This window comes from Podarcis pityusensis, assembly GCF_964106645.2.
Source record: "Podarcis pityusensis genome assembly, chromosome: 7".
Taxonomy (NCBI): Eukaryota; Metazoa; Chordata; class Lepidosauria; order Squamata; family Lacertidae; genus Podarcis; species Podarcis pityusensis.
Genome location: NC_138031.1, coordinates 65,122,192 through 65,146,561, shown reverse-complemented (window position 1 = coordinate 65,146,561; position 24,370 = coordinate 65,122,192). Strand labels below are relative to the sequence as shown.

General features: G+C 42.4%; 2 protein-coding genes and 1 long non-coding RNA gene across 4 annotated transcripts in view; 2 read left to right on the top strand and 1 right to left on the bottom strand.

The window, feature by feature from the left end:
* Positions 1 to 24,370, top strand: part of FARS2 (phenylalanyl-tRNA synthetase 2, mitochondrial) — a 201,408-nt gene that overhangs the window by 149,537 nt on the left and 27,501 nt on the right. The window lies entirely within an intron of this gene.
* Positions 1,292 to 21,705, top strand: LOC308482211. Its single transcript, XR_013989154.1, has 2 exons — positions 1,292 to 1,456; positions 21,319 to 21,705. It is a non-coding gene; the product is annotated as an uncharacterized lncRNA (long non-coding RNA).
* The window catches only part of LOC308481798 (uncharacterized protein), a gene marked incomplete at its 3' end in the record, with an annotated part of 231,645 nt that continues 209,800 nt past the window's right edge, over positions 2,526 to 24,370 (bottom strand). The window contains exon 2 of the mRNA XM_081014502.1: positions 2,526 to 3,571. Coding sequence (XP_080870628.1) covers positions 2,526 to 3,569 — 1,044 coding nt within the window. The 5' untranslated portion in view covers positions 3,570 to 3,571. The remainder of the gene's footprint in view (positions 3,572 to 24,370) is intronic.

Sequence of the window (24,370 nt, the reverse complement as noted above, 5' to 3'; positions counted from 1 at the left end):
GTGCACTGCATGTTGGAGGAAGGAATGGAAGCAGAGAGGGAGAAGAATTACTGAGGTCTAAAATTTATAATGGGGCCAGAAGTACGTTCGTTCCCTCTCACAGTTACCACTGTGAGTTTCAGAACTCCTCTTTTAACAATAGCTGACTTTGGATCCTTTCAGAGAGTGCTGTTTAATGTCTATTTACAAAGTATTTCCCCTGCTTTAGTATTCTGCACTCAGTACTTCTAAACTCTCATACCCATGTAATTATCTGCTGCAATAGGGATAGGGATGGGGGATAAATTCATTTTTGTTTGCATTGTAATGAGAAACTATCTAGTGCATACTTTTCAAACCAATACACAAGCTGAAACACAGCTATCTGAAATTAGCATTTCTCTGAATTTTGCAGTTCAGTTGTCCAGCCAGAAAATGTGTACAAATATGTGTATATTTGTTGAAAGCATGCTTGAAAATGCATACATTAGTGAAAACAACAAATAAGAATACAATATTTTAGAGGAAATTGCTTGCAAAACAGTGTATATTAGTCAAAACTGCATGCAAAAATGTGTATATTAAGAGAAATTTGCATGATAATGCTGATGAATTTTCCTGAGGATTTATGTCATATATGCAGGCTGCTCTGGAAATGTGGAAAATTGAACAAGGCTGGTAAAATGAGAAACTGAGCAAAACTGAAATTGACAGATTCATACATCCCTTAAGAAACTTATACCATACGGCAGCCTTTCTCATCCTTGGGTTTCCAGATGTTTCTGGACTACAACTCCCATCATCCCTAGCTAGCAGGACCAGTGGTCAAGGATGATGGGAGTTTACTCCAATAAAATCTGGGGACCCAAGGCTGAGAAAGGCTGCCATAGGGTGTCCCTCACCAATCCAGTGCTCTCCAGATGTTTTGGACAACTACTCCCATCAATTCCAGCCAGTACAACTGAGCTGGCTGCAGCTGATGGAAGTTGTAGTCCAAAACATCCTGAGAGCACAAGGTTTGCAAAGCTTACCATAGGGCATTAGAGAGTGGGGAAAGGAAGAAGGGCAAGAGAAATGGCCACAGTTGTGGGAGCTTGGTCCCTCATGTCCCTTGTTTGATTACTTTTAACCAGACCATTGCCTGCTAAAAGCACTGAATAAATCACACCAGGCATATTTCCTGAGCAGTACTTTGGAAAATGCCACAGAAGATCTTGGACCATTTGAGCGTGTGGCTCAGCGAACCTTTTGCTCCGTGAAAAGAAATGAATCATAGAATCATAGAGTTGGAAGAGACCACAAGGGCCATCGAGTCCAACCCCCTGCCAAGCAGGAAACACCATCAGAGCACTCCTGACATATGGTTGTCAAGCCTCTGCTTAAAGACCTCCAAAGAAGGAGACTCCACCACACTCCTTGGCAGCAAATTCCACTGTCGAACAGCTCTTACTGTCAGGAAGTTCTTCCTAATGTTTAGGTGGAATCTTCTTTCTTGTAGTTTGGATCCATTGCTCCGTGTCCGCTTCTCTGGAGCAGCAGAAAACAACCTTTGTCCCTCCTCTATGTGACATCCTTTTATATATTTGAACATGGCTATCATATCACCCCTTAACCTCCTCTTCTCCAGGCTAAACATGCCCAGCTCCCTTAGCCGTTCCTCATAAGGCATCGTTTCCAGGCCTTTGACCATTTTGGTTGCCCTCCTCTGGACACATTCCAGTTTGTCAGTGTCCTTCTTCAACTGTGGTGCCCAGAACTGGACACAGTAAACCAGGTGAGGTCTGACCAGAGCAGAATACAGTGGCACTATTACTTCCCTTGATCTAGATGCTATACTCCCATTGATGCAGCCCAGAATTGCATTGGCTTTTTTAGCTGCCGCGTCACACTGTTGGCTCATGTCAAGTTTGTGGTCAACCAAGACTCCTAGATCCTTTTCACATGTACTGCTCTCAAGCCAGGTGTCACCCATCTTGTATTTGTGCCTCTCATTTTTTTTGCCCAAGTGCAATACTTTACATTTCTCCCTGTTAAAATTCATCTTGTTTGTTTTGGCCCAGTTCTCTAATCTGTCAAGGTCGTTTTGAAGTGTGATCCTGTCCTCTGGGGTGTTAGCCACCCCTCCCAGTTTGGTGTCATCTTCAAATTTGATCAGGATGCCCTTGAGTCCATCATCCAAGTCGTTGATAAAGATGTTGAATAAGACCGGGCCCAAGACAGAACCCTGTGGCACCCCACTAGTCACTCTTCTCCAGGATGAAGAGGAACCATTGATGAGCACCCTTTGGGTTCGGTCAGTCAGCCAGTTACAAATCCACTGAGTGGTAGCATAGTCAAGACCGCATTTTACCAGCTTCTTTACAAGAATATCATGGGGCACTTTGTCAAATGCCTTGCTGAAATCAAGGTAGGCTACATCCACTGCGTTCCCTTCATTTGCCAGGCTTGTAATTCTGTCAAAAAACGAGATCAGGTTAGTCTGACATGACTTATTTTTTAGAAATCCATGCTGACTATTGGTGATCACAGCATTCCTTTCTAGGTGCTCACAGACTGTTTGCCCTCCTCCAATCTGCCGGGACTTCGCCTGTTCTCCAGGAATTCTCAAAGATGACTGCCAGTGGTTCTGAGATCACATCTGCCAGTTCTTTTAATACTCTTGGATGCAGTTCATCTGGCCCTGGAGACTTGAATACATCTAAACTAGCCAAGTATTCTTGTACTATCTCCTTAGTTATTCTGGGCTGTGTTTCCTTTGCTGAATCATTTACTCCAAATTCTTCAGGTCGGGCATTGTTTTCTTTATCGGAGAAGACTGAGGCAAAGAAGGCATTGAGGAGTTCAGCCCTTTCTGTGTCCCCTGTTTGCATTTCACCATCTTCTCCTCTGAGTGACCCCACTGTTTCTTTGTTCTTCCTTTTGCTACGAACATACCCATAAAAGCCTTTTTTGTTGCTTTTAACCTCTCTAGCAAGCCTGAGTTCATTCTGTGCTTTAGCTTTTCTGACTTTGTGTCTACACGTGCTGGCTATTTGTTTGAATTCCTCTTTGGTGGTTTCCCCCCTTTTCCATTTTTTGTACACATCCTTTTTTAATCTTAACTCGGTTAAAAGTTCTTTAGATAGCCACCCTGGCTTCTTTAGGCACCTTCCATGTTTCCATCTCATTGGTATTGCCTGAAGTTGTGCTTTTACTATCTCCCTCTTAAGAAACTCCCGGCCATCATGAACTCCCTTTCCTTTTAGTATTACTGTCCATGGGATCTCACCCAGCACTTCCCTAAGTTTTATGAAGTCGGCTTTCTTAAAGTCAAGAAATTGAGTCCTAGTATGCTTGGCTGCTCCTTTCCGCTGTATAGTAAACTTCAGAAGAGCATGATCACTCGCGCCTAATGATCCTTCCACTTCTACCCCACTAACCAGGTCATCAACATTGGTTAGGACCAGATCTAAAACAGCTGTTCCTCCTGTTGCTTCTCCCACTTTCTGGACAACGAAGTTGTCTGCAAGGCCAGTGAGGAATCTGTTTGACCTTATGCTCTTGGCTGAGTTTGACATCCAACAAATATCCGGGTAATTGAAGTCCCCCATTACTACTATCTCCCTTCCTTTTGCATGCTTAGCCATCTGTTCCAGGAAGGCATCATCTATGTCCTCCGTTTGGCTTGGGGATCTATAGTAAACTCCCACAATGAGGTCACTGTTATTCTTCTCTCCCTTAATTTTGACCCAAATGGTCAAATTGGCTTTGAGGTTCTAAATCTTGGATCTCTTCACAGGTATACACATCCCTGACATATAACGCCACTCCTCCTCCTTTCTTGTCTGGTCTGTTTCTCTGAAATAGATTGTATCCCTCCATTATTATATTCCAATCGTGGGACTTATCCCACCAGGTTTCAGTGATGCCTATTATGTCATATTTAGTTTGCTGTACCAAGAGCTCAAGCTCATCTTGTTTATTTCCCATGCTTTGCGCATTAGTGTACAGACATTGAAGTCCATTAATCATTCCCCCGTGTCTCTTATTTAAGGATTTTTTCCTCCCACCACTAGGTCTGTGTGCTGTTTGCTCCATTTGGTCTATGACATTTGGATGATCATCTTCATCAATTGATAGACTCCTACCTTCAGGAGCACTGTCTGCCTCCCTCACATTAGTCAGTTTAAAGCCCTCCTGATGAAGTTTCTGAGATTTTTGGCAAAAACATTCCTCCCAACTGTTGTGAGGTACAGCCCATCGCTTGCCAGAAGTCCATCTTCAAGAAACTGCAGTCCGTGATCTAAGAATCCAAACCGTTCCTGTTTACACCATTTGCGAAGCCAGCTGTTCACTTCCACTATTTTTCCCTCTCTCCCTGGGCCACGTCGTTCAACTGGGAGGACAGATGAGATGACAATTTGTGCATTTAATTGCTTCAATTTCCTGCCCAGAGCCTCGTAGTCTCTTTTGATCTTCTGGAGGCTATTGCTTGCAGTGTCATTGGTTCCCACATGAATCAAGAGGAAGGGGTATTTGTCAGTGGGTTTTATGATTCCTTGCAGTCGTTCAGTTACATCTTGGATCTTAGCCTCGGGGAGACAGCACACTTCCCGAGACATCTTGTCAGGCCCACAGATCACTGCTTCTGTTCCCCTCAGTAGGGAATCCCCTATCACCACTACACGCCTCCTCTTAGGTTTGGTCGGGGTTCTTCCGTGAGCTGTCCGTTCCAAGGTCGCCTGCACATTCCCTGAGGACTGACTTTGCTGCTCGTCTTCATATACCTGATCGACTGTAATGAGGGAGAGATCCTCAAATGGAGTCTGCTCTTCGTCTTCCATGCTAGGGGAGAGGACCTCAAAGCGATTGTGTATTTCTAAACAATCAGAGCGAACCCTGGGCCTCCTACTTCTTTGAGTCACGTTTCTCCATATATCTGGCTCCTGCGTTGGTGAACTAGCCTCCTCAGGGGAGTCCCCTGTCTCCTCCTTGGTGGAGACGGTGTGCTCTGTTGCTTCCAAGAAGAGCTCCAGCTCTCTAATTCTTTGGAGCATAGCTACATGTTCCTCCAGTTGCTGGACTTTGTCTTCTAAGAGGGCAATCAACATGCAATTGCTGCAGGTAAAGCTGCCTGCAACCTTGGGCAAGATTGCAAACATTGCGCAGGAACCGCAGGCGACTGCAGCTGTTCCCTCCCTCTCCATCTTGAGAACGTGTTGTTGGGGGTGGCTACAGCGGTCCTCCATCATAAAAAGCGTGAAGACAGGACAAATAACTCCCCCCAAAAAACCTAGGTCTCCCCCAACAAACGTTTGAGACTAGCTCCCCTAAATCTAAAAGATGGATCAAACTGCGCGTGCCGCTAGGCGCGCGCCGCTGCCCTGCAAGCTCTGATAAGCTCCTCCCACAGCTAATCACCTGCCTCAACAGAAACCCTGCCCCCTCTGACCTTTGCACAGGGAGAGCAGCTAATCAGCCACAAAGAAACACACACACAAGAAAACCCTTTTTGCTTCTTCTTCAGCTGCTGCCCTGCAAGCTCTGATAAGCTCCTCTGATAAGTTACGTTCTTCACCTCTCTGAGCACATTATGATTCTCAGGGAGCATATGCATTGAGAAAACAAGTGTCCCCGAGCGTAGCAAGGGAGCCATCCTCTGCACCTGGCTTGGCGCTTTAGTGCTTAACAGGTAGTGCCTGAATGAAAAGGGCATTTATTATGGTGTATGATTTCATGTATAGGCATTCTCTTTCGTCTTCACAGACAGCACAGCAGGTGCTCAGCCTGAAAGGGTTGGGGCTGTTGTTAAGGAGCGTGAAGCGGCCCATCTCACTTCAGTATCCGCCACCAGTCATGTAAGGCAGGGATGGGCAAACTTTTTCATCCTAAGAGCCACATTCCCCACTGCTGAGGTGCTGAGGTTGGGGAGCCAGGGGTGCAGCAAATCATCGCTTACAATCTTGCAATTACAGCTTGATATATATTATGAAAATGGATACAGTTGTGAGTTTGAATATCCCCCCACTCTCCCAAGTTCCTTTTATGCTTTTTTTGAAATTAACTGTTTCACCTTTTTTCTGTGCCAAAAACAATCATCCTTAAAGACAGGTTAGTTTTAATGCAAACTGCACAGAGAGTATAAATCAAATCTGCTCTGTCATCCTGTAATCCTTAAATGTTGTGAGGACACGGTGCCCCTTCAGATATGAGGTGTGTTTTCTTTCTCTTTTAAGCCAAATGACTAATTTTCAGCCTTTTATTGTGTCCTGATAATCATTCCAAACGTCTGCTTGATCTAGTTAGAAGCAAATTTGGGGGAAGGGAAGAATAAGCAGGGAAGTGGAACGGCAAAAAAGACAGCTGCGATATTAGGAATGGTGTCTGTTCCTGTCTCTGAGTAGAAAAAATAGAGAAATATTGCCAAATCTAGTGTGTGGTTAGTTGTGGCCAATTGCCCCCATGCTTTTTCTCCTGTTGCAATCCTCTACAACTTGCGATCCACCAAGTCAAATGTGGCCCACTGCACAGTGGCCTACCAGGCCACTAAATTTATAGTTATGGGTACTTAACAAAAACAGAAAATTTATTGAGACCTCAGTAGGTGAGCTGGAAGGCTGCATTCAGCTTGGTGGGTTCTAAGTTACATAGGCCAGACCATTAACTAAAGAAGATAGAAGACTTCCTTAAGCAGAGCCGGACTATGAATTAATCAAGCTCAGTATTGAGTTCTTTGGCTTTGCAGGCCAGTTCCTTTTCTGAGCCTCTTTTATCTCTAGAATGGCAGTATCCTTTTAGAGGTGTTTGCAATGCTTGTGCTATCATTTATGGGCAACCCAGTCAGATGGGCAGCATATTATTATTATTATTATTATTAATAATACTATCAGTGCTATTTTTCTAGAAAAGGAGGTGCCAGAACTCACCATGAAGCCTACCTGTTCTCTTATAATGGCAACGGTGTTCACCTGAGTGGTGCCGGAACTGAGTTCCAGCTGGAAAAAAAGCCCTGATTATAGTTATTGTTATTAAGACAAGATTGCTCGTTGGCACAGTTTTGCTGAATCCCACCTGTTCCTTGCCATACTGGAATACAGTTGTACCTTGCGCTACAGACACTTTGAGTTACAGACGCTTCGGGTTACAAACTCCGCTAACCAAGAAGTGGTTGCTCCAGGTTAAGAACTTTGCCCCAGAATAAGAACGGAAATCTCACATCTCACGCCAGCGGCGCAGCGGCAGCAGGAGGCCCCATTAGCGAAAGCGTGCCTCAGGTTAAGAACGGACCTCTGGAACGAATTAAGTTCTTAACCCAAGGTACCACTGTATTTTATTGCAGCAGGTTCATAGTAGAAGCTAGACCTCATAAAACAGCTTGCATCACGGAGGAACCGTGTAATGTTTCAAGCAACCTTTACATGGTATTTATGTATTTATTTGAAAGGTTATGATACGCATTTTCATAAAATTTCTCAAGGCGGCTTACAACATAAAATACAATAAAACCAAGGTATACACACACACATAGATAAAGCATCAGTATGGTAGTCATATTGTTTGAAGTGGCCATTAGCACCTTCCTTAATGTTCAAATGGATACAGAAAAAATCATGTCCTTCTGTCCAACATGAGTGGATGAGTTGGCTTTTATAACAAACAACCCCCCCCCCTTGTTTATTATATGGTGTGGAGGTTTGCATTCACTTTAAGTACGCCATAAAGTATATCAGAATTCCATTTGCCTTTACTACTGTGTTTCAGCTTGAGCTTTTTCAAGGTCCCTGTAAAGCAAAGCTCTTTTATGGGAGGAAACCTTGCTTGTCTTATAATTCAAGAGTTTTCTCTTCACAAAACATTCCCTTGTGAATAGGCCTGCCTAATTTCTTTTTAAATTTCCTTTTTTAAAAAAACCTTTTCGGATAATCTGATGGGACTTGACATGTGAGGGTGAGAAGCTGAACATTCTCTCTAGCTTTTGAATACTGCACTGCTTTCCGGTGGGCAGAGTTGATGTCAAACAAGAGACTTTTTTTAATACTGACAGTGCTAAGTGCCTAGTTCGTTTTATGTGTATTAAAGACTGAAAACATCTCAGGAAGGTGATATTCCTCGTTCCCTGTTTTGAATACACACAATGAGGTTTAATAAAGAAAAAAAAGCAGCAACAAATTGGCTGCTATGTGTTAGGGATGGCAAACCTGTAGCCTTCCAGAGGTAGCTGGTCTACAACATATGGAAAACCACAGGCTCATCACTGCTATGTGTGAAAATCGTTGATTTCTGAGAGCTGCCCCATTGGACCAGTCTACATATTACAAACGCCACACAAAAGACACAAGTCAGGAGGCTAAGCAAGAACTTTGTTGTCCCTCTCCAACAGGAACATAACCACAATTGGCAACTCCTGGCTCCGCTAAGATGCAAATAAGTCTAGAGCCACCTAATGACGAAACTATATAATGGCACTATCCACAGAGAAGTCACTTGGAACAGCCGCCTTTAGCTGCTAACAAAAATATATGGCAGAGGTATGGAGTCACCTGGCAGACTGTGCTAATATATTACTACAGTGGTACCTCGGGTTAAGTACTTAATTCGTTCCGGAGGTTGGTTCTTAACCTGAAACTGTTCTTAACCTGAAGCACCACTTTAGCTAATGGGGCCTCCTGCTGCCGCCGTGCCGCTGGAGCACGATTTCTGTTCTCATCCTGAAGCAAAGTTTTTAGCCTGAGGTATTATTTCTGGGTTAGCAGAGACTGTAAGCTGAAGCATGTGTAACCTGAACCGTATGTAACCCGAGGTACCACTGTACATTGAATTTCCTCGTAGCAGCCATAATTTGAGGCTCAGTAGAAAATGAGTAGTGTGCCTAAACTTTGGGCTGGATTGCAGTTGGCAGTTCTGGGGGCTAAGAAATGTGCTGCTGAGCTTGTAGAAATGTCAGGTCGCTCCCAGGATATGACAACTTTTAAGCACAGAAGCCACCAGGTCAGAAGCAATTTTTACCGTGTTTGCATCCATGGAGCCATTCTCGGTGCTGCATTTTCCAGGGGCCAGATCAATCCTAAATTGCCCAAAAGAACAGGCACAAATGCCACAAAGAAGATATTCTTATCTTTGCCATAGTTTGCTTTGCACACCACTATCTAATTAAGCTACTTTGGGTTATGTAGCCTTACAACACACACACACACACACTCTCTTTTTTGGTTTTGTTATCTCTTCAAAAATCCTCTTTCAAGCCCTCAAGCGAAAGGATCAATTGTTTTTGCTGAAATACATTCTGCCTTCTCTGGCATCCTCCCCCACTCCCAAAAAACATTTATTCTACAGTGATATTGGCGTGACACTGTACAGGGAAATAGAAAAATGTATCATATTCCTCTTTATAGAAATTCTAGTATGTGGAACTGACTGTTGTGTAAAATACATATGCACACAGAATCCTGTATTCTACATATGCACAAGTGCCTTTGCATATACACACATTATTTTAATTTTGCTGCATCTTAGGTAAGCAGCTTTTAAAACCAACCACAACTCGAAGCTAAACTCGTATGATGAACCCACAGTGCAATCATTCTCCCTTAAATCCATCCACTTCACTGTCTGCTCATATTTTTCAAATCTCAGCCCTCTCTCTGCAGATGCAGGGTGAAGGATTGGTGCTGTTGCTCTGCTTATCTAAGATTATTTCCTGCATTCCTTTCACTTCTCTCCCACTGTCACCATTTACTTAAACACTCAATTCATCCTTTATTGTGGTCATGATTTGACTTTTCACTAGCAACTTTGTGTGTGTGTGTGGCATGGGAAAATAGCTCTTTTCATTATTGTTGCTTTTGAAAAAAGATTGTAAGAGAGGGATGTGTGTGTGTGTGTTTGACCATGCACTAGAGAGACTGAGTGCACAATTTCCAAAGGTAAAAAGAAATAAATAAACTGATGGACAGTATTTTCAAACAGTGGGAGATTTAAAATCGCATGGATTTATGTCCATGGGTTTATCTGTGCTAACAGCCTCACCCAACAGGTACCTGTGACACCTGATGCCATCACCTTCCCAAAATCAAATGATGTGCAGGCACAGTCATGGCTCTTAGTGGGCAAGAAGTCTTCCTTTTCAGCATTTGCAGTGAAGTGGCAGTAACTATCAGAGGACACAACAGGAAACAGAATTGTCCACTATTGCCACTTTCCAGATACTGTGGTTTTCCCAGAGGGACTCCATAGCTGTGACTAAACTAATTGAACAACACCAGCCCAGCAAGTGGTGGAACTCCTGAAAATGGAATTGCAGAACAGCAGCATAGATGCCACTAACCAAAAGTGCCTCTCAAGAGGTATACCCACCTCCTTTCCTTTGTAATATTCCTCTATTTTGATTATTGGGCACCCACGCAATTCCAGGGAGGCTCTCTCTCCCTCTCTCAGGGAGTAATTGTTTGGAAACAGCTAAAAATCGTGAAGCGGCAAAGCTAAAACACGAGTGTTTCCATTTCGCTGATGCATATCACAATGTAATAAAAAAACTCTCCCGTCTGTAGCAGTGTGTTCAAATAATTTGCACATTGTTCAAGGACTGACATGTACTCTATATTCATTGCAAACTGATTAATCCACCATTGCATGACTAATATATTCTCGATAGAGACACAGAGTTTTTCTGATTCCGTTCATTCGGAGAAAGTGTCAGCTAAATATCACTTGGCATAACACGTTGTTAATACAATGCTGGTTTGCACAGATAACAGGATAGCAGTTTTATTTTGTTTTTGTGAGTTTTACAATTCAAGGTTGGAGCAGCGGATTCTATTTCAGATGCAACTCTTTGGAGTTGCCCAGGGAAGGGATAGTGAATCTTAAACAGTCGTGCTGGGTCCGGCAGCCTATACTGGGAGATCTTTATCCACCTTTCGCTTCCTGTTGTTGCTGCTCTCCTGCTTAGATCAACATGCAATTAGAAGTTGGAGCCACCCAATCCCATCCTTCCCTCAGGGCTGTTGAATATCACTTTACTATGCGCAAATAATCCTTGGAAAGTTGCTAAGTAATAGTGGTGTAAGATAGCAGTTTATTGGGCATAGGTAAAGGTAAAGGGACCCCTGACCATTTGGTCCAGTTGTGGCCGACTCTGGGGTTGCGGCACTCATCTCGCTTTACTGGCCGAGAGAGCCGGTGTACAGCTTCCGGGTCATGTGGCCAGCATGACTGAGCCGCTTCTGGCGAACCAGAGCAGCGCACGGAAACGCCGTTTTCCTTCCCGCCGGAGCGGTACCTATTTATCTACTTGCACTTTGACATGCTTTCGAACTGCTAGGTTGGCAGGAGCAGGGACTGAGCAACGGGAGCTCACCCCATTGTGGGGATTCGAACTGCCGACCTTCTGATCAGCAAGTCCTAGGCTCTGTGGTTTAACCCACAGCGCCACCCATGTCCCTTTTATTGGGCATACCTTGATGCATTTTCCACCATGGGCACTTGCTGGGAATTGGCCCAAAAATTCTTAGATATCGGCCACCCAAACATTGGAAATTACTATATAGCATTTTTCACATTAAGAAACGGTAAGTATTACGACAATATATCTGGACGTGTCATGCCTCTAAATAGTCTTGTGAGACTGGATTCATAATTAAACAGTCTCCTCAGTTTGGTCAGGCAAAGTTTATTGAGATCTGAGTAAGTGCTAGACTAGGGCTGGATCTAGACACATCAAAAAAGTGTTTCAGGAAAACGCATTGTAAACTTTGTTATGGGAAATCACATTGGCGAAAGATGGGACTCCACAGCGCCATCTGGTGTCACAGCTTTATAACTCATATAAAACACTTTTTCTTTACTAATGTAGCTGAGTCCTGGATCTCTCTGAATGTTATTAGATATATCTTTCTAAAACGACACAGGACATACTGGTAAATTAAAAAGTGCTTCTTACCTTGTTTTCTCCATAAAAACACAGTTTTCCTATTGCTGGTTCCTCCGCATCGCCCTCTGATGTCACATTTCAATAGTATATAAACGAACGTTAAAAGTAGGGTGTAATGTGTCCATCTGCATTACGCAAACTATTCCTTAACCCTTCCTTAACGTTATAAACCATGAGTATAGATTAGCCTCTAGAGAACAAATTATTTTTATACGAAGAACCCTGAGAGAGGCCCTGCTGGATCAGATGGTGTGTTCACCTAGTTCAGAATCCTGTTTCCAGCCACAGGCCACAGGCAGTCTCTAAGACCCCTTCATTATGAGAGAGGGAGGCAAAGATTTCTCTTTCTGTTCTCCTTCTTTAACCATCTTAAAATCCACCAGCTAAAATCATTTTAGCTTTTTACATACAGAAATTCAAACCAACCCCTTGATTATTTTGGTTCCTTTTTTTGGTACCATTTCCAGAACTTTTGTACACCCACAGGAAATGTGTCATGCCCTGAAGAACACGCAGATGAAGTTCTGTAGGGCTCTATCCTGTGCAGTGTTGTGCTTTGCAGCAGACAACTGCATGGCTGCAATAGGAATAAGGACACAGTAATAGTGGCATATATCTTCCTTTGGGGCTATGTAGCTTGGACGGTTAAAAAAAATATGGGTTATCAACCCAATACAGTAGAAGTGTTAAGACTGTTCTTCCGGGTTTGTATTTGTGCCTTTGAAAACTCAATCAGAACAAATCTCATTCATGCTCCTTAGTGCTAGCACCCAACCGTCACGTTGGCAGAAAATTAAGTATTGCTTGCAAATTGGTTCTGTGGTTGTGGGTGGGGTGGAGAGAGTGACAAATAGAAGCCTACTTGCAAGATGGTCTGAATATTTTATTTCCTCCTAGGAGATTGCTGAGTTAGGCCCAGCCCACCATCTACACTCATCTTAGAGCAACCCAATGATTCATGGTGAAAATATCATTTAGCTTTTATGTTGTGAGCCACAGATAAATGATTGCTTCTAAAGTGTGGCTGTTTAGTGAGATATTAATAGGGGAGATAATCCATTTACATTTTTACTGCGGAAGTTTTGCAGTGCTTTGGGGATTCATTTATCCTCCGCCTTTGCCGACTAGCCTGGGCTGAAACGGAGCTAAAGCAATTCACTTTGGAAAGCTACTTCAGTTTTCCGGAAAATGAATGGGTCTCAGGCCCAAACTGCGCGTTATAATGAACGCTACCAGTCCACAGCCCCCCCCCCCCCGCACCTCCCAGTACCATTTAGTTAATGAAGATATGTGGTTCAACAAAATCATGCATGACATTTTGCTACCCACCACTTCCTCAAGTGGCAGCCAGTGATGTCTCATGGGAGAGGGGCGACTCTGAACACAGTAGCATCATGTGTCTTCCCTATGTCAACATTACTGACAAGAGGCAAGAGACTCTGGCCTACAGAGCCCACCCATTTATGGTCAGATCTAACCTGTGACCACAGGGTGTAGGACTATCTTATTGAAGTGTAGGTGGGTTCCCACGAGGCAAGACACAGTGACAACAGCAAGAACCTTTATTGAACTAGCATAACTGGGCAGCAGGGGCCAAGCAACTGCTTATATACATTCCTGAAAGCCTGGGCCACTCCCTCTCCCACCGTGATTGGCTGTCTAAACTTGAAAGCTGTGAATCATGACTCAGAGGTTAAGGGCCAATGGCAGAGGCCCAAGTCCTGAAATGTTCTGTGATTGGATATCAAGTATCAAATCAGAACACAGGGACTGAGGATCCTTAGTCCAGACTCAAGCTCAGGAAAACACAGACCACTGAATACATAACACCTATGATGATGGACAAGTTTTAGGTTTTTTTCTTCATTTTTCTAATGTGTATTTGAAAAGGGTTATAGCATTCATTCAGTATGGCTATGGCAGTGATGCCCACGTACACAGGATTTCCTCATTTGCTCCAACATGAGAAGAGAAGAAGGTGCACCAATGCCTTTGAGGAACCGTATGACAGATTAACATTTGTATGATAGATTTAAGCTTGGGCGCCATAACACTTTGTTGACTATTAGGAAAGATTTTCTAATGATAGGCATGATTTGGCTAGTAGAAGAATCAGACTAGAGAAGTTGTGAAGAATTTGCTGTTGCTGCGTTATTTGAATCTGAGACTAGATGAGCTGCTGGCAGGGATGGGTAGTGTAGGAGTCATTCCTTCTTAGTAGGAAATTAGCGTAGATGACCTGTGAAGCCCCTACAGTTCTCTGATAATGCAGGATATGTTTTTGAAATTAACTACTAGCTGCATTAGTTTCAGGGTTTGTTTTTTTTTACTATGGATAGGAGTGAATAATAAGTTTTCTAATGCAGGTCACATTGAAGCGCAAAAGGACTGCCGCAGTTTAGTCCTGAAAGAGAAATGATGCAGCCTCAGGAGTAATAAATGAAAGTAATCAGTACTTGCCTATCTTCCATCACTTAAATAGAAGGAAGAGAAAGCTTATATTGGAGCCTAGTGTATATGTAATGCTGCTAAACTTTACCATGCTTAAGAGTTTTGGTGTGGACCACAGGCTTATGTGCTCCCTTCCCCCTTCCCCCTTTCCCTTCCCCCTTACTTGTTTTAACCATGGTTTATTGCACTAGTGCTGACCATAATTAATACTAACCAGAGCTATTTTTTCTAGAAGAGGTGCCAAAAATAACGCCTCCTTTGTTCTCTTATAATGGCAATGGCGCCCACCTGAGAAGTGCCAGAACTGAGTTCTGACTGGGGGGAAAAGCCCTGACACCAGTTAGGTTTCACATCTTAACCAAGGTTTGAAGCAGGTTTGCCATCCCTGGTTCAGAGAGAACATGGTTATATATTGACCTATTGGTTCTTAAAAATATATGAACCTTCAGTAGAACCAACATCTCTTTCCTTGTTTAGAATGGGGCTGAAAATGCAAAAGCCCCCATCAAAATCTGTGGTAACTTCCCATAAACATACACGCAGAAGTAAAAAATTAATATATATTCTGGCCTTTTGGTTGCAAATGTAGCATGCTGTGAAAGCACACATTATTTTTTATGTGTATAAAGTTTAGCTTCTTTCTTTTGAACTTAAAAATTAGCAAAGAGAAGCATGTTCGTGTGTATAATATATCTGTGGGTTTTTTTCCTGGAGCACTGATTGCAGGGAAGTTACCATAACTTTCAGTGTACAAAGGCAAAAGACATGAAACAAAATTTAGATTAATCAGCTTTCAATTAGCCTTTGAAGTGCTTTTAAATCATCATTTTAATATACTCATTCTGAACTTGATTTACATTCATTTGCAGACTTCAAACATCAAGTCCCTGGCTAATTCCAGAGTAAATTCTAATGTTTGACAGAATGTCCCTGAAATGTACAATAGATCTGTGTGTTTTAATAATGTCCATAAGGAATCAAATCATTTCAAGCTCAAGCATTTGGGGGTAATATGTTTCAGCAATTAAATTAGCTTTAAAAATTTTTTGCTGGACCTCCTTTGGACGTGAAGGTGGCTCGTACCTTGATTCACTTTCACTTACAGAAAGTTAATTTGTCACAACACACGTTGAGGGCTGTGTGTACACACGCACACGCACGCCGGAACGATCTCTTTGAGAAACACTTTTTAAATGTGAGAAGGGCAGGTAAGAGAGAGCATTATGGAGGTTCATAAAATCATACATGTTTTGAGAAAAGTGGAGGTTCCCCCCCCCTTCTGTTCTCATAATAGTAGTGCCTAGTGGTCATCCGGCGATACCGATTGATTCAGGATGGTAGCAAGTGAGTAATTTTTCACACAACAGTGCGCAGGGTTAACTGCCGCAAGACACCGTACTGGATTGTTAAAAAAAACAGAAAGCATTAAAAGAGGACCAGACCAGACACATAAAGCTCTCAGTGGCTATTAATCATGGTGTCTGTATGCTATTTCCAGCTTCAGGGGTGCTTTGCCTCTCAGTGCTGGTTGCCGGAGAGTAAGAGGGAGAAAGCGCTTTCCTTCATGTCTTGCTTGTGGGTTTCCCAGAGACACTTGGTGGCCACTGTGGGGAAAAATGCTGGAAGAGATGGATTTTAGGTCTGATCCAGGAAGGCTGTTCTTAGGTTCACACCTGCTGAGTTTGATTATACATAGAATCATAGAATTGTAGAGTTGGAAGGGACCCCCAATGGTCATCTAGTCCAACCCCCTGCAGTGCAGGTATCTCAACTAAAGCATCCATAACAGATGACCACACAACCTCTGCTTAAAAACCTCCAAGGAAGGAGGGCCTACAACCTCCTGAGGGAAACCGTTTCACTGTTGAATAGCTCTTACTGTCAGAAAGTGCTTCCTGACGTTTAGTCGGAATCTCCTTTCTTGCAACTTGAAGCCGTTGGTTCGAGTCCTACCCTCCGGAGCAGGAGAAAACAAGCTGTGCTCCATCTTGTATGGAAAAGTGGATCTTGCACAACTGAGCTATCATTTAAAGGGCCACGCATTAAAAACAGTAAGATAGACTCCTCCCTATCCTATTTAAACACTCAGGTGCCAGGTGTGTGAAAGTAACTTTAGCTGCATTATTTAAATAGGTATAGGTCTGCAGTCCTTGTTTTGTTGAGGAAGAGGTTGGCATATGGCTAATATAAAATTCTTCTTTCCCTGCTAGAACATCCAACATCACAATCTTGTGCATGTCTACTTGGAAGTATTTGCGTTGCAAATTGCCCTGTGCTCTTTGAATGAAGGGCAGTATATAATTATAACTATTATATTATATTATATTATATTATATTATATTATATTATATTAATAATAATTTATGGAATTCAGTGGGTGTCAGGGACTGGGCAGAGGAGGAATGGTGGAGACCTGACCCTTCCAGAGAAGAAGAAGACAGTTCAGAATTACAACAGGGGTTTGAGGGAGGTCACAGCTCAGAGGAAGATGAGAGGGAAAGTTGGGAAATAATGGGAGAGGAGGAGGAGGCAGAGCTGGAGCAGCTGGCTGACACATTATCACTAGATAGTGACACGTTATCACTATTCCAGACCCACCATCTCCTAGAACCCGACAAGCCTTAAAAGTAGGAGAGGAAAGGTCTCAGCGCCACTCATAGAAGAGATGATGAATGAGGAAGTGGGAGAGAAGGGGAGGGGAGATTTACTCAGGACAACGCCATTATTCCAAGAGGCTGCATTCCCAAGCCTCTCTCTGTAAATATTAAATAAAAAAGCAGACGGCAAGGACTTTTCCTTGTCTTATCTGTTCCTGGCAACCTGCTGTGGGGGTTGGTTGCCCTGCCACCTGACAGTGGGTCCTTCTCCCAGGTGTGTGGGTATATGATGGCATCTTGAATGGTCTCACTTCTCACAAATTCCTATTGCAAATATATTCTTCAAATACTTCACAGCCAGTTTGTTCTATATATGTGTTCTGTAAACATGTGAAAGCACAGAGATAGGTAAGGGGGTAAAACTTCCTACCAGGTTTTTTTTTTTTTTTTAGGAGAAGCTGTCAACACCAGCTGGTTCATAATCACAATATAAAAGAAACCTAAGAAGAACATATGCACACCAGGATTTTTTTTAAAGACCATCACCTTGCCTAACCTTAATGCAACACTAGTTTGTGATAGTTTTCAGTGTATTCTGTGAAGTGTGTTTTAATAATAGTGTGTCAGGTTTTAATAGGGCTTTGTTTCTGCTGTCAAATTACATTTACGCCAGGTGCACACTTTTGTGAAATAAATACAGATAACTCTTTAGTAGTTTCTGAGGAGACTTGCTGGGGGTGGGGGTAGAGAGAGAATGCTATTCTGATCACGCCCACAGCGGTTCTAATTTATCCCTGCTCTAGAAAACATGTCGTTTTACTTCTCTGAGCACAGGGAGCATAGATGAAGATATATAGCACATCAAAATGCGTTGCCTTGGTATGCGTGCATGATATTTTACCTATCTACACGTGCGCACCCATACATATTGGGTAATACTATTTGAATTCTGCTGCTGGAAATAAATTCCCCTCCTTGCTGGATCCGGCCAAATAAACCACCCTGCCCACTGTTCTGTTTTCACATGCCACTGGGAAATTGATAACTTGGTGGGGGAGCAGTTTGCTGGTGATGGCCATCTTCTCTCACTATCTACCCTATCAACATCTAAAGCATAGATTAAAGCAACAGAGAATAAAATAATAGAATAATAGAATCAGAACTGTAGAGTTGGAAGGGACTGCGAGGGTCATCTGGTCCAGTCCCCAGCAATGCAGGAATCTCAACTAAAGCATCCATGACAAATGGCCACCCAACCCCTTCTTAAAAACCTCCAGTGAAGGTGAATCCATAACTTTCTGAAGGAGTGAACAGTGGAAAATGTTAGGACAGCGTTTATGAAGCAAGGACCCCCTGAAATAAAACCATTTTGACCTGAAACGTAGCAGGCACAATGTTGGTGTTTGGGGTATTTTACGCATTTGAAGTGGACTCCATTGGTACTTGTTCAGTTTGTGTGATTTTTTTCTCTCTCCTCTCCTAAGCCCTGCCATCATTTTCCTCATTAATGTTGACTAGTAATACTATTCCCTTAGTACTACCTTTTTGCTGCTAGGGCTGGAATTGACTGTTCCTAACACACACAATTGATAGTGTAATTTTTTACTGGTGTGGGTTTTTTTCTTCCACAGAAGTCCAACCATACCAAAAGGGTGAAGACTCTGAGATAAACATTTACCTCAGAGGACAACATTTAGGAGCATTTATGCATCTTAGAACTTAAAAGAGAGCCAATGTAGTTCAGTGCGTGGAGCCCTCAATTCAATTTCCTGCTTGGCCATAAAGCTGGCGGAGATTGGCTTTGGGGAAATTACTCTGTCTCTCTGAGTAACCTTGAGGCCAGAACTACACATTTAGATTCCACCTCATATCTTAAAACCTCAGCTGCCACTTCTCTTCTGCTAGGTGGCATTGGGTGGGAGAGAAGTGATATGTGAAACACCCCCCCCCCCCAAAAAAAAGAATGTGCCAAGGATTTTGTGTTTTCACTAAATGCTGAACACTTCACTCAAGCCATTCTAGAGGAGCTGTGGGTCATGAATTTTATTGTATCTTACCAATTACAATGACATTTGCTTTTTATTCTCTTGCACACTGCTTTGAGATTTTTAGATGTTAAGCAGTTGTTGTTGTTTTTGTGGTTGTTGTTGTTGCTTTGTCCTTCCTCTGCTCCCTGCTTTTGCCTATAACCTTGCCCCCCCCCGCCAATGCCTAAGCTAGGACTTCAACTCAGATATTTCATCACAAGGTGAAGGTCAATCATGTAGCTATCTTTTTATGAGATGAGATGAGATGAAATAAAAATATTGTGTCTCTTAGACTATTCCTAATTTCTTGGAATAAAGTGGGTGAGAGAGCTGGTTCAGAAACTACACACCCTCCAAGTGTGTAGGGGCAGTTCCAGATTTACAGAAGCCACCCCAGTTTCTGATTTGATCCTGGAATGTCCTGCTTTTCCTTAGCACGTCCCTATTTTCATCGGAGAAATATTGGAGGATAGAAAGTTATGCAACCCCCAAGCCATCTGAAAGCAGCATTATATTGGGAAGTTTTTCTTTTAATGTTTAATGTTCTATTATGTTTTCATGTATGTTGGAAGCTGGTCAGAATGGCTGGGGCAACCCAATCAAAAGGGGGGAATAATAATAATAATAATAATAATAATAATAGTTGTTGTTGTTGTTGTTGAATAGGACGTCCCTATTTTCATCAGAGCAATGTTGGAGGATATGACATTACCATGATCCATATGCAGTATGGATCAAGTCCTTTTTGTGTGAATTTCTCAGAATAGGTGGAGTGATTTCTGCCATGGCAGCAACTTGAAAAAGTGCCATTGACCATCACAAAAACCTTCTTGGCTGCATGTGAGCTCCCTATGTAGAAGTGATGGTTCAGGACTCAAATGCAGCCACAAACCGCTCCTCCAACAGCCGCCACGCAAAGGTCGCCGTCTTATGAGACTGGTCCCCGTGTAAATCAGCAAAAGGGTCTCTGCGTCTAAGTGCTTCCCCTAAGAGCTTTTTGCATATTTTTCTGCTCTTCTCATCCCTGTACCAATTATCATGCCAAATCTGTTTATATCGCAGTAAAACCTTGTAAAAACACAGTCCAAAACATCAAACGCTTCACAGCCCGGTTCTCTTTTTCTTTCTTTTCCTACCTCCTGCTGGTAGCTCACCATTTGAATTTATAATATATTCTTCTTTGGCATTATCGGAATGATTTTCACAGCAGCCTGGTATGGTGTGCCAGAAAACAATGGAGCTATGTGGGCAGCAGAACCAGAACATTGGCAAAGCTGTGTGCAATACGGTTGAATTGACCTGGCCTGCATTTCTGGCTGATTCATCATAGGAACATACCTGAACCTCCTTTTATTCCCTCCCCTCTTCATCCCCCTCCCATTCGTTCAAGAATGGAAGACATCAAAAGTTTTGGGGAAATAGGACAAAAATCTGCTAAAAAATGCTGCTGTGCGTGACTGCCAGAGATAGAGCCTTAGGACTCCAATGAGCCAGAAGGGTTTAACACAATATCATAAGGGGCAGCCTGGAGGGCATTCTGTGTCAGGGCAATTGATATGATTTGGTGCAGACGCACACTGCTGTTTCTGCAATCACAGTTGGGCCATTGGTGACATTGTAAGAACAGAGTTATGGTTGGATGCTGTGCCGTTTGCCCTGGTCCTCCAGCTCTTTTATTATTTTAAGCAAGTGGAGATAGGACTGTCATGAGGGAAAGGCAAGGTGCTTTGTGGCAGTGTGCTTTAATCCTGTTTCACACGTTTCCCAGGTTTGGCGCTGAGACGAAGAACTCCAGTGCTGAGCTCTCCACACTTCAAGCCTTGGCTGGAGCTGGTTTCAGATCTGCATGTGAGGGCACTAGCTCAAAATGGTGTTCCCAACCCAACAAGAGGCAGATTCACCACAGTGGCTGTAACAATGAGACCTGTGCTTTCTTGGAAATAAGTTCATCCGAAATAAGTTGGCCTTTTTTCTAAGCCAATGTGCCCAGCGAAAGGGCAAATAGCAGCAGCTTGACTGCTCACTGGGGCAGGATATGCTGATGATGATAAAATTGTACCGACTGCCGATTAGCGACTGGGCTAGGTTCAGTGTACTGGTTTTGGTGTATAAAAGCCCTATGCAGCAGGGGACCAGGATAGTGGTGTTAAATTCTTTTGGAGAATGTTCTCGATTAATGAGAATATTAGAGAATTTTCATTTAAAATAGGAGAATATCAAATTAAAAAGTAAAACATATTTTATAGTTAAAGTTAAACCATTCTAAGGTGGTGGCACCAGTAATTGTCATGTTTGGTATAAGGAAACTCAGTCAAATCATATTTTATTTTTCCATTAGAACATGTACATGTTATAGGACAAGTCAAAAAATACAATTGGCATGTTAAGGTTTGATACAAGTAAATTCAGAAATAGGCTGTCTTGTGCTTCTAATAGCTCTAATGCTTAATAACTGTTTTGGTGACTAAAACACAGCTTGATAAACAAAACTATATGCATACATATAAAAAAGAAGCCATTAACATTAAATATATTATCATTATATGATAATATATTTCAGTATGTCAATCTCTGGTAAATGGCACCTTGTACCATTGAATGGCACTGCAAAAACCAGTTACTGGCACTAAATAAAAATATAGAAACGTCAACTGTTTAAATCAAGGCCACCTCACATGCTGTTACACATAATTGTATAGGCTTTAAGTGTATAAAGCATTAAAACTACTTTCTGTAAAAAAATCACACTGTATGGCCAAGGGTATAGAATTGCTAAGAATAAGGTCACACCAAAATAGAAAAAAAGGCTATTACATATAGTTGAAATACATACGAATTTAAATGTTCATCAAATTAAATGAACAGCATTTTTAAAACAAAACAAAAACGGTTTTCTGTAGCTCACATTTCAGAACTGCCAATGGTGAATGACACAATGCCCAGTAATGTAACTGGATTAAAACAAAACAAAACAAAACAAAACAAAACAAAACAAAACAAAACAAAACAAAACAAAACATTATTCATTACTTACACTGGCAATATCACAGCTTGACTTATTATTTACTAGATTTTTAAAATGTGGGTTGTAAAACTGGTTATTCCATTAGAATTTACAGTTTGTGGAGAATATTCTCCAGGAGAATTTTCTAGCAGAGAATTTTCTCCAGAGAATATTCTCACCTCACATACCTAGACCAGGATACCTGAAATCACTGTGCTTTTCAGGTGAGGGCTTCCTAAAGATACTATCTCATCAGGAGGTCCGTTCTGCACAATAAAGGGATCATGCCTTTAATGTTGTGGCTCCTACCCTTTGGAATTCCCTCCTGTTAAATATTAGAAAGAAGATGTCCCTATTGCCTTTTCAGCGAATACTGAAGACCTTCCTCTTCCAACAAGCCTTTTAAGTTGAAATCTTTCCCAGTCTGCATATAGGTTGGAACTGTTTTAAAGATATTGCATCACTTGTATATATACCAGCCTGGTGGGATGTGCATTTAATTAATTAATAATGGTAGTAGTAATAGTAGTAGTAGTAGTAGTAATTAAGTGATTAATTAATTACAACTTCCACTCTAATGGTTCATTGGGTTTTTAACTTATTTTGCAGTTCCATTTTGGTACCATGCCTAAAACAGAGAAATATTTGTCATTGTTACATGGTTTCATAAATAAACCATTATGTAATTTATTATAGACGTACGCTATGCTGGTCTCCTTTCTATACCAATGACATTCTGCCTGCGTGTTGTGGCACTTCCGCCAGCCCACCCACCTCCATGTGGCAGAGGTTAGGGCGCCAAGTGGCCCTGGAAGCAAGAACTCTGGGATGGGGATTACATGGACTAAACACTTTTGCAAATTCCCTGCAGCAGGATCCCTTCCACTGTGAGCAAGAAAAGACCAGCTGCATTACACCTAGTCAGCTGTTCCAAACACATATATGAAATTTAAAAGGAAGCCAGGACCAAAGAGGATTGTCACATAAACAAGATGTCTAGGTCTTGCTTACTCCTTCTAGGGGGTATTCTAGTCATCATGGGAATGAAGGATCACAGGGAGATAAGAGGCCTGGAAGGATCAGTGCTCCCATAGGTTTTAGAAACTTAAAAAAGGTGCTGTACATTTCGTTCCCATGAGACCCTTCTCTGTAGGATGAGAAAGGAGGGGCCTCAGAGCAGCAGGGAGAGCCAGCTTTTATCTCTGCTTTCTCTGGTTGTTTTCGTCAACAGGGAAACAAACCCTGGTTGAGAGGATATATCATGGGTAGGCAAACTAAGGCCTGGGGGCCGGATCTGGCCCAATCACTTTCTCAATCCGGCTCGTGGACGGTCCGGGAATCAGTGTGTTTTTACATGAGTAGAATATGTCATTTTATTTAAAATGCGTCTCTGGGTTATTTGTGGGGCCTGCCTGGTGTTTTTACATGAGTAGAATGTGTGCTATTATTTAAAAGGCATCACCGGGTTATTTGTGGGGCATAGGAATTCGTTCATATTTTTTTCAAAATATAGTCTGGCCCCCCCACAAGGTCTGAGGGACAGTGGACCGGCCCCCTGCTGAAAAAGTTTGCTGACCCCTGGGATATATGATAGCCATCTTCAAACATCTAAAGGGCTATTACATGGAAGATGGAGCAAGCTTGTTCCGGAGGCCAAGACCCAAATGAATGGATTCAAGTTAAAAGAAAGGCGATTCTGACTAAATATCAGGAAGGGCTTTCTGATGGTAAAAGGTGTTTGATAGTGGAACAGCCTCCCTCTCCTCCCTTGGAGGTTTTTAAGCAGATGTTGGATGGCCATCTGTCATGGTTGCATTAGTTGAGGTTCCTTCATTTCAGGGGGCTGGACTAGATTACGCTTGGGGTGCTTTCCAACTCTACAATTCTATGATTCTCTTTTTTCTCTCAATAATGTCCCAGTATCTTTGACAGAGGCTTGAAATTTCTGGAATGTCTTATCAATCCTGAGAGGCACTGCCATAAAGCATTAATAGTTTGTGTACAATGAAGATTTGATGGGAATGGAGTTTTGGCCAGGTGTGAATTGCCTGCAACTGTAGGATTTTAGGACCAGACAAGTATTTGGGATGCTCTCCAGAAAGACATTTTGGTGGTGTGGTTTCTTTTGTTTTTGATTGATTGGGTCAGACTGGAAATTCTTGCCTCTGGAGAAACAGGCCCATCGGGCAGTAATGAAGGAAGTGTGCTGGAAAGGGGACCAATTAGGATTGAGAATAAAATGTGGTTTAGCAGTAAGGAATTCAGAATGCCCTGCAGTTCCCATTGAAGCCATAGCAATTTCTTGGCTGAAAAAAGGAGCACATATAAAGGGAACTGCATGACTACAAATGAGGTCATAATCTGCCCTATCATAACCTTTATTGCTCATAATTATTCTTTAGAA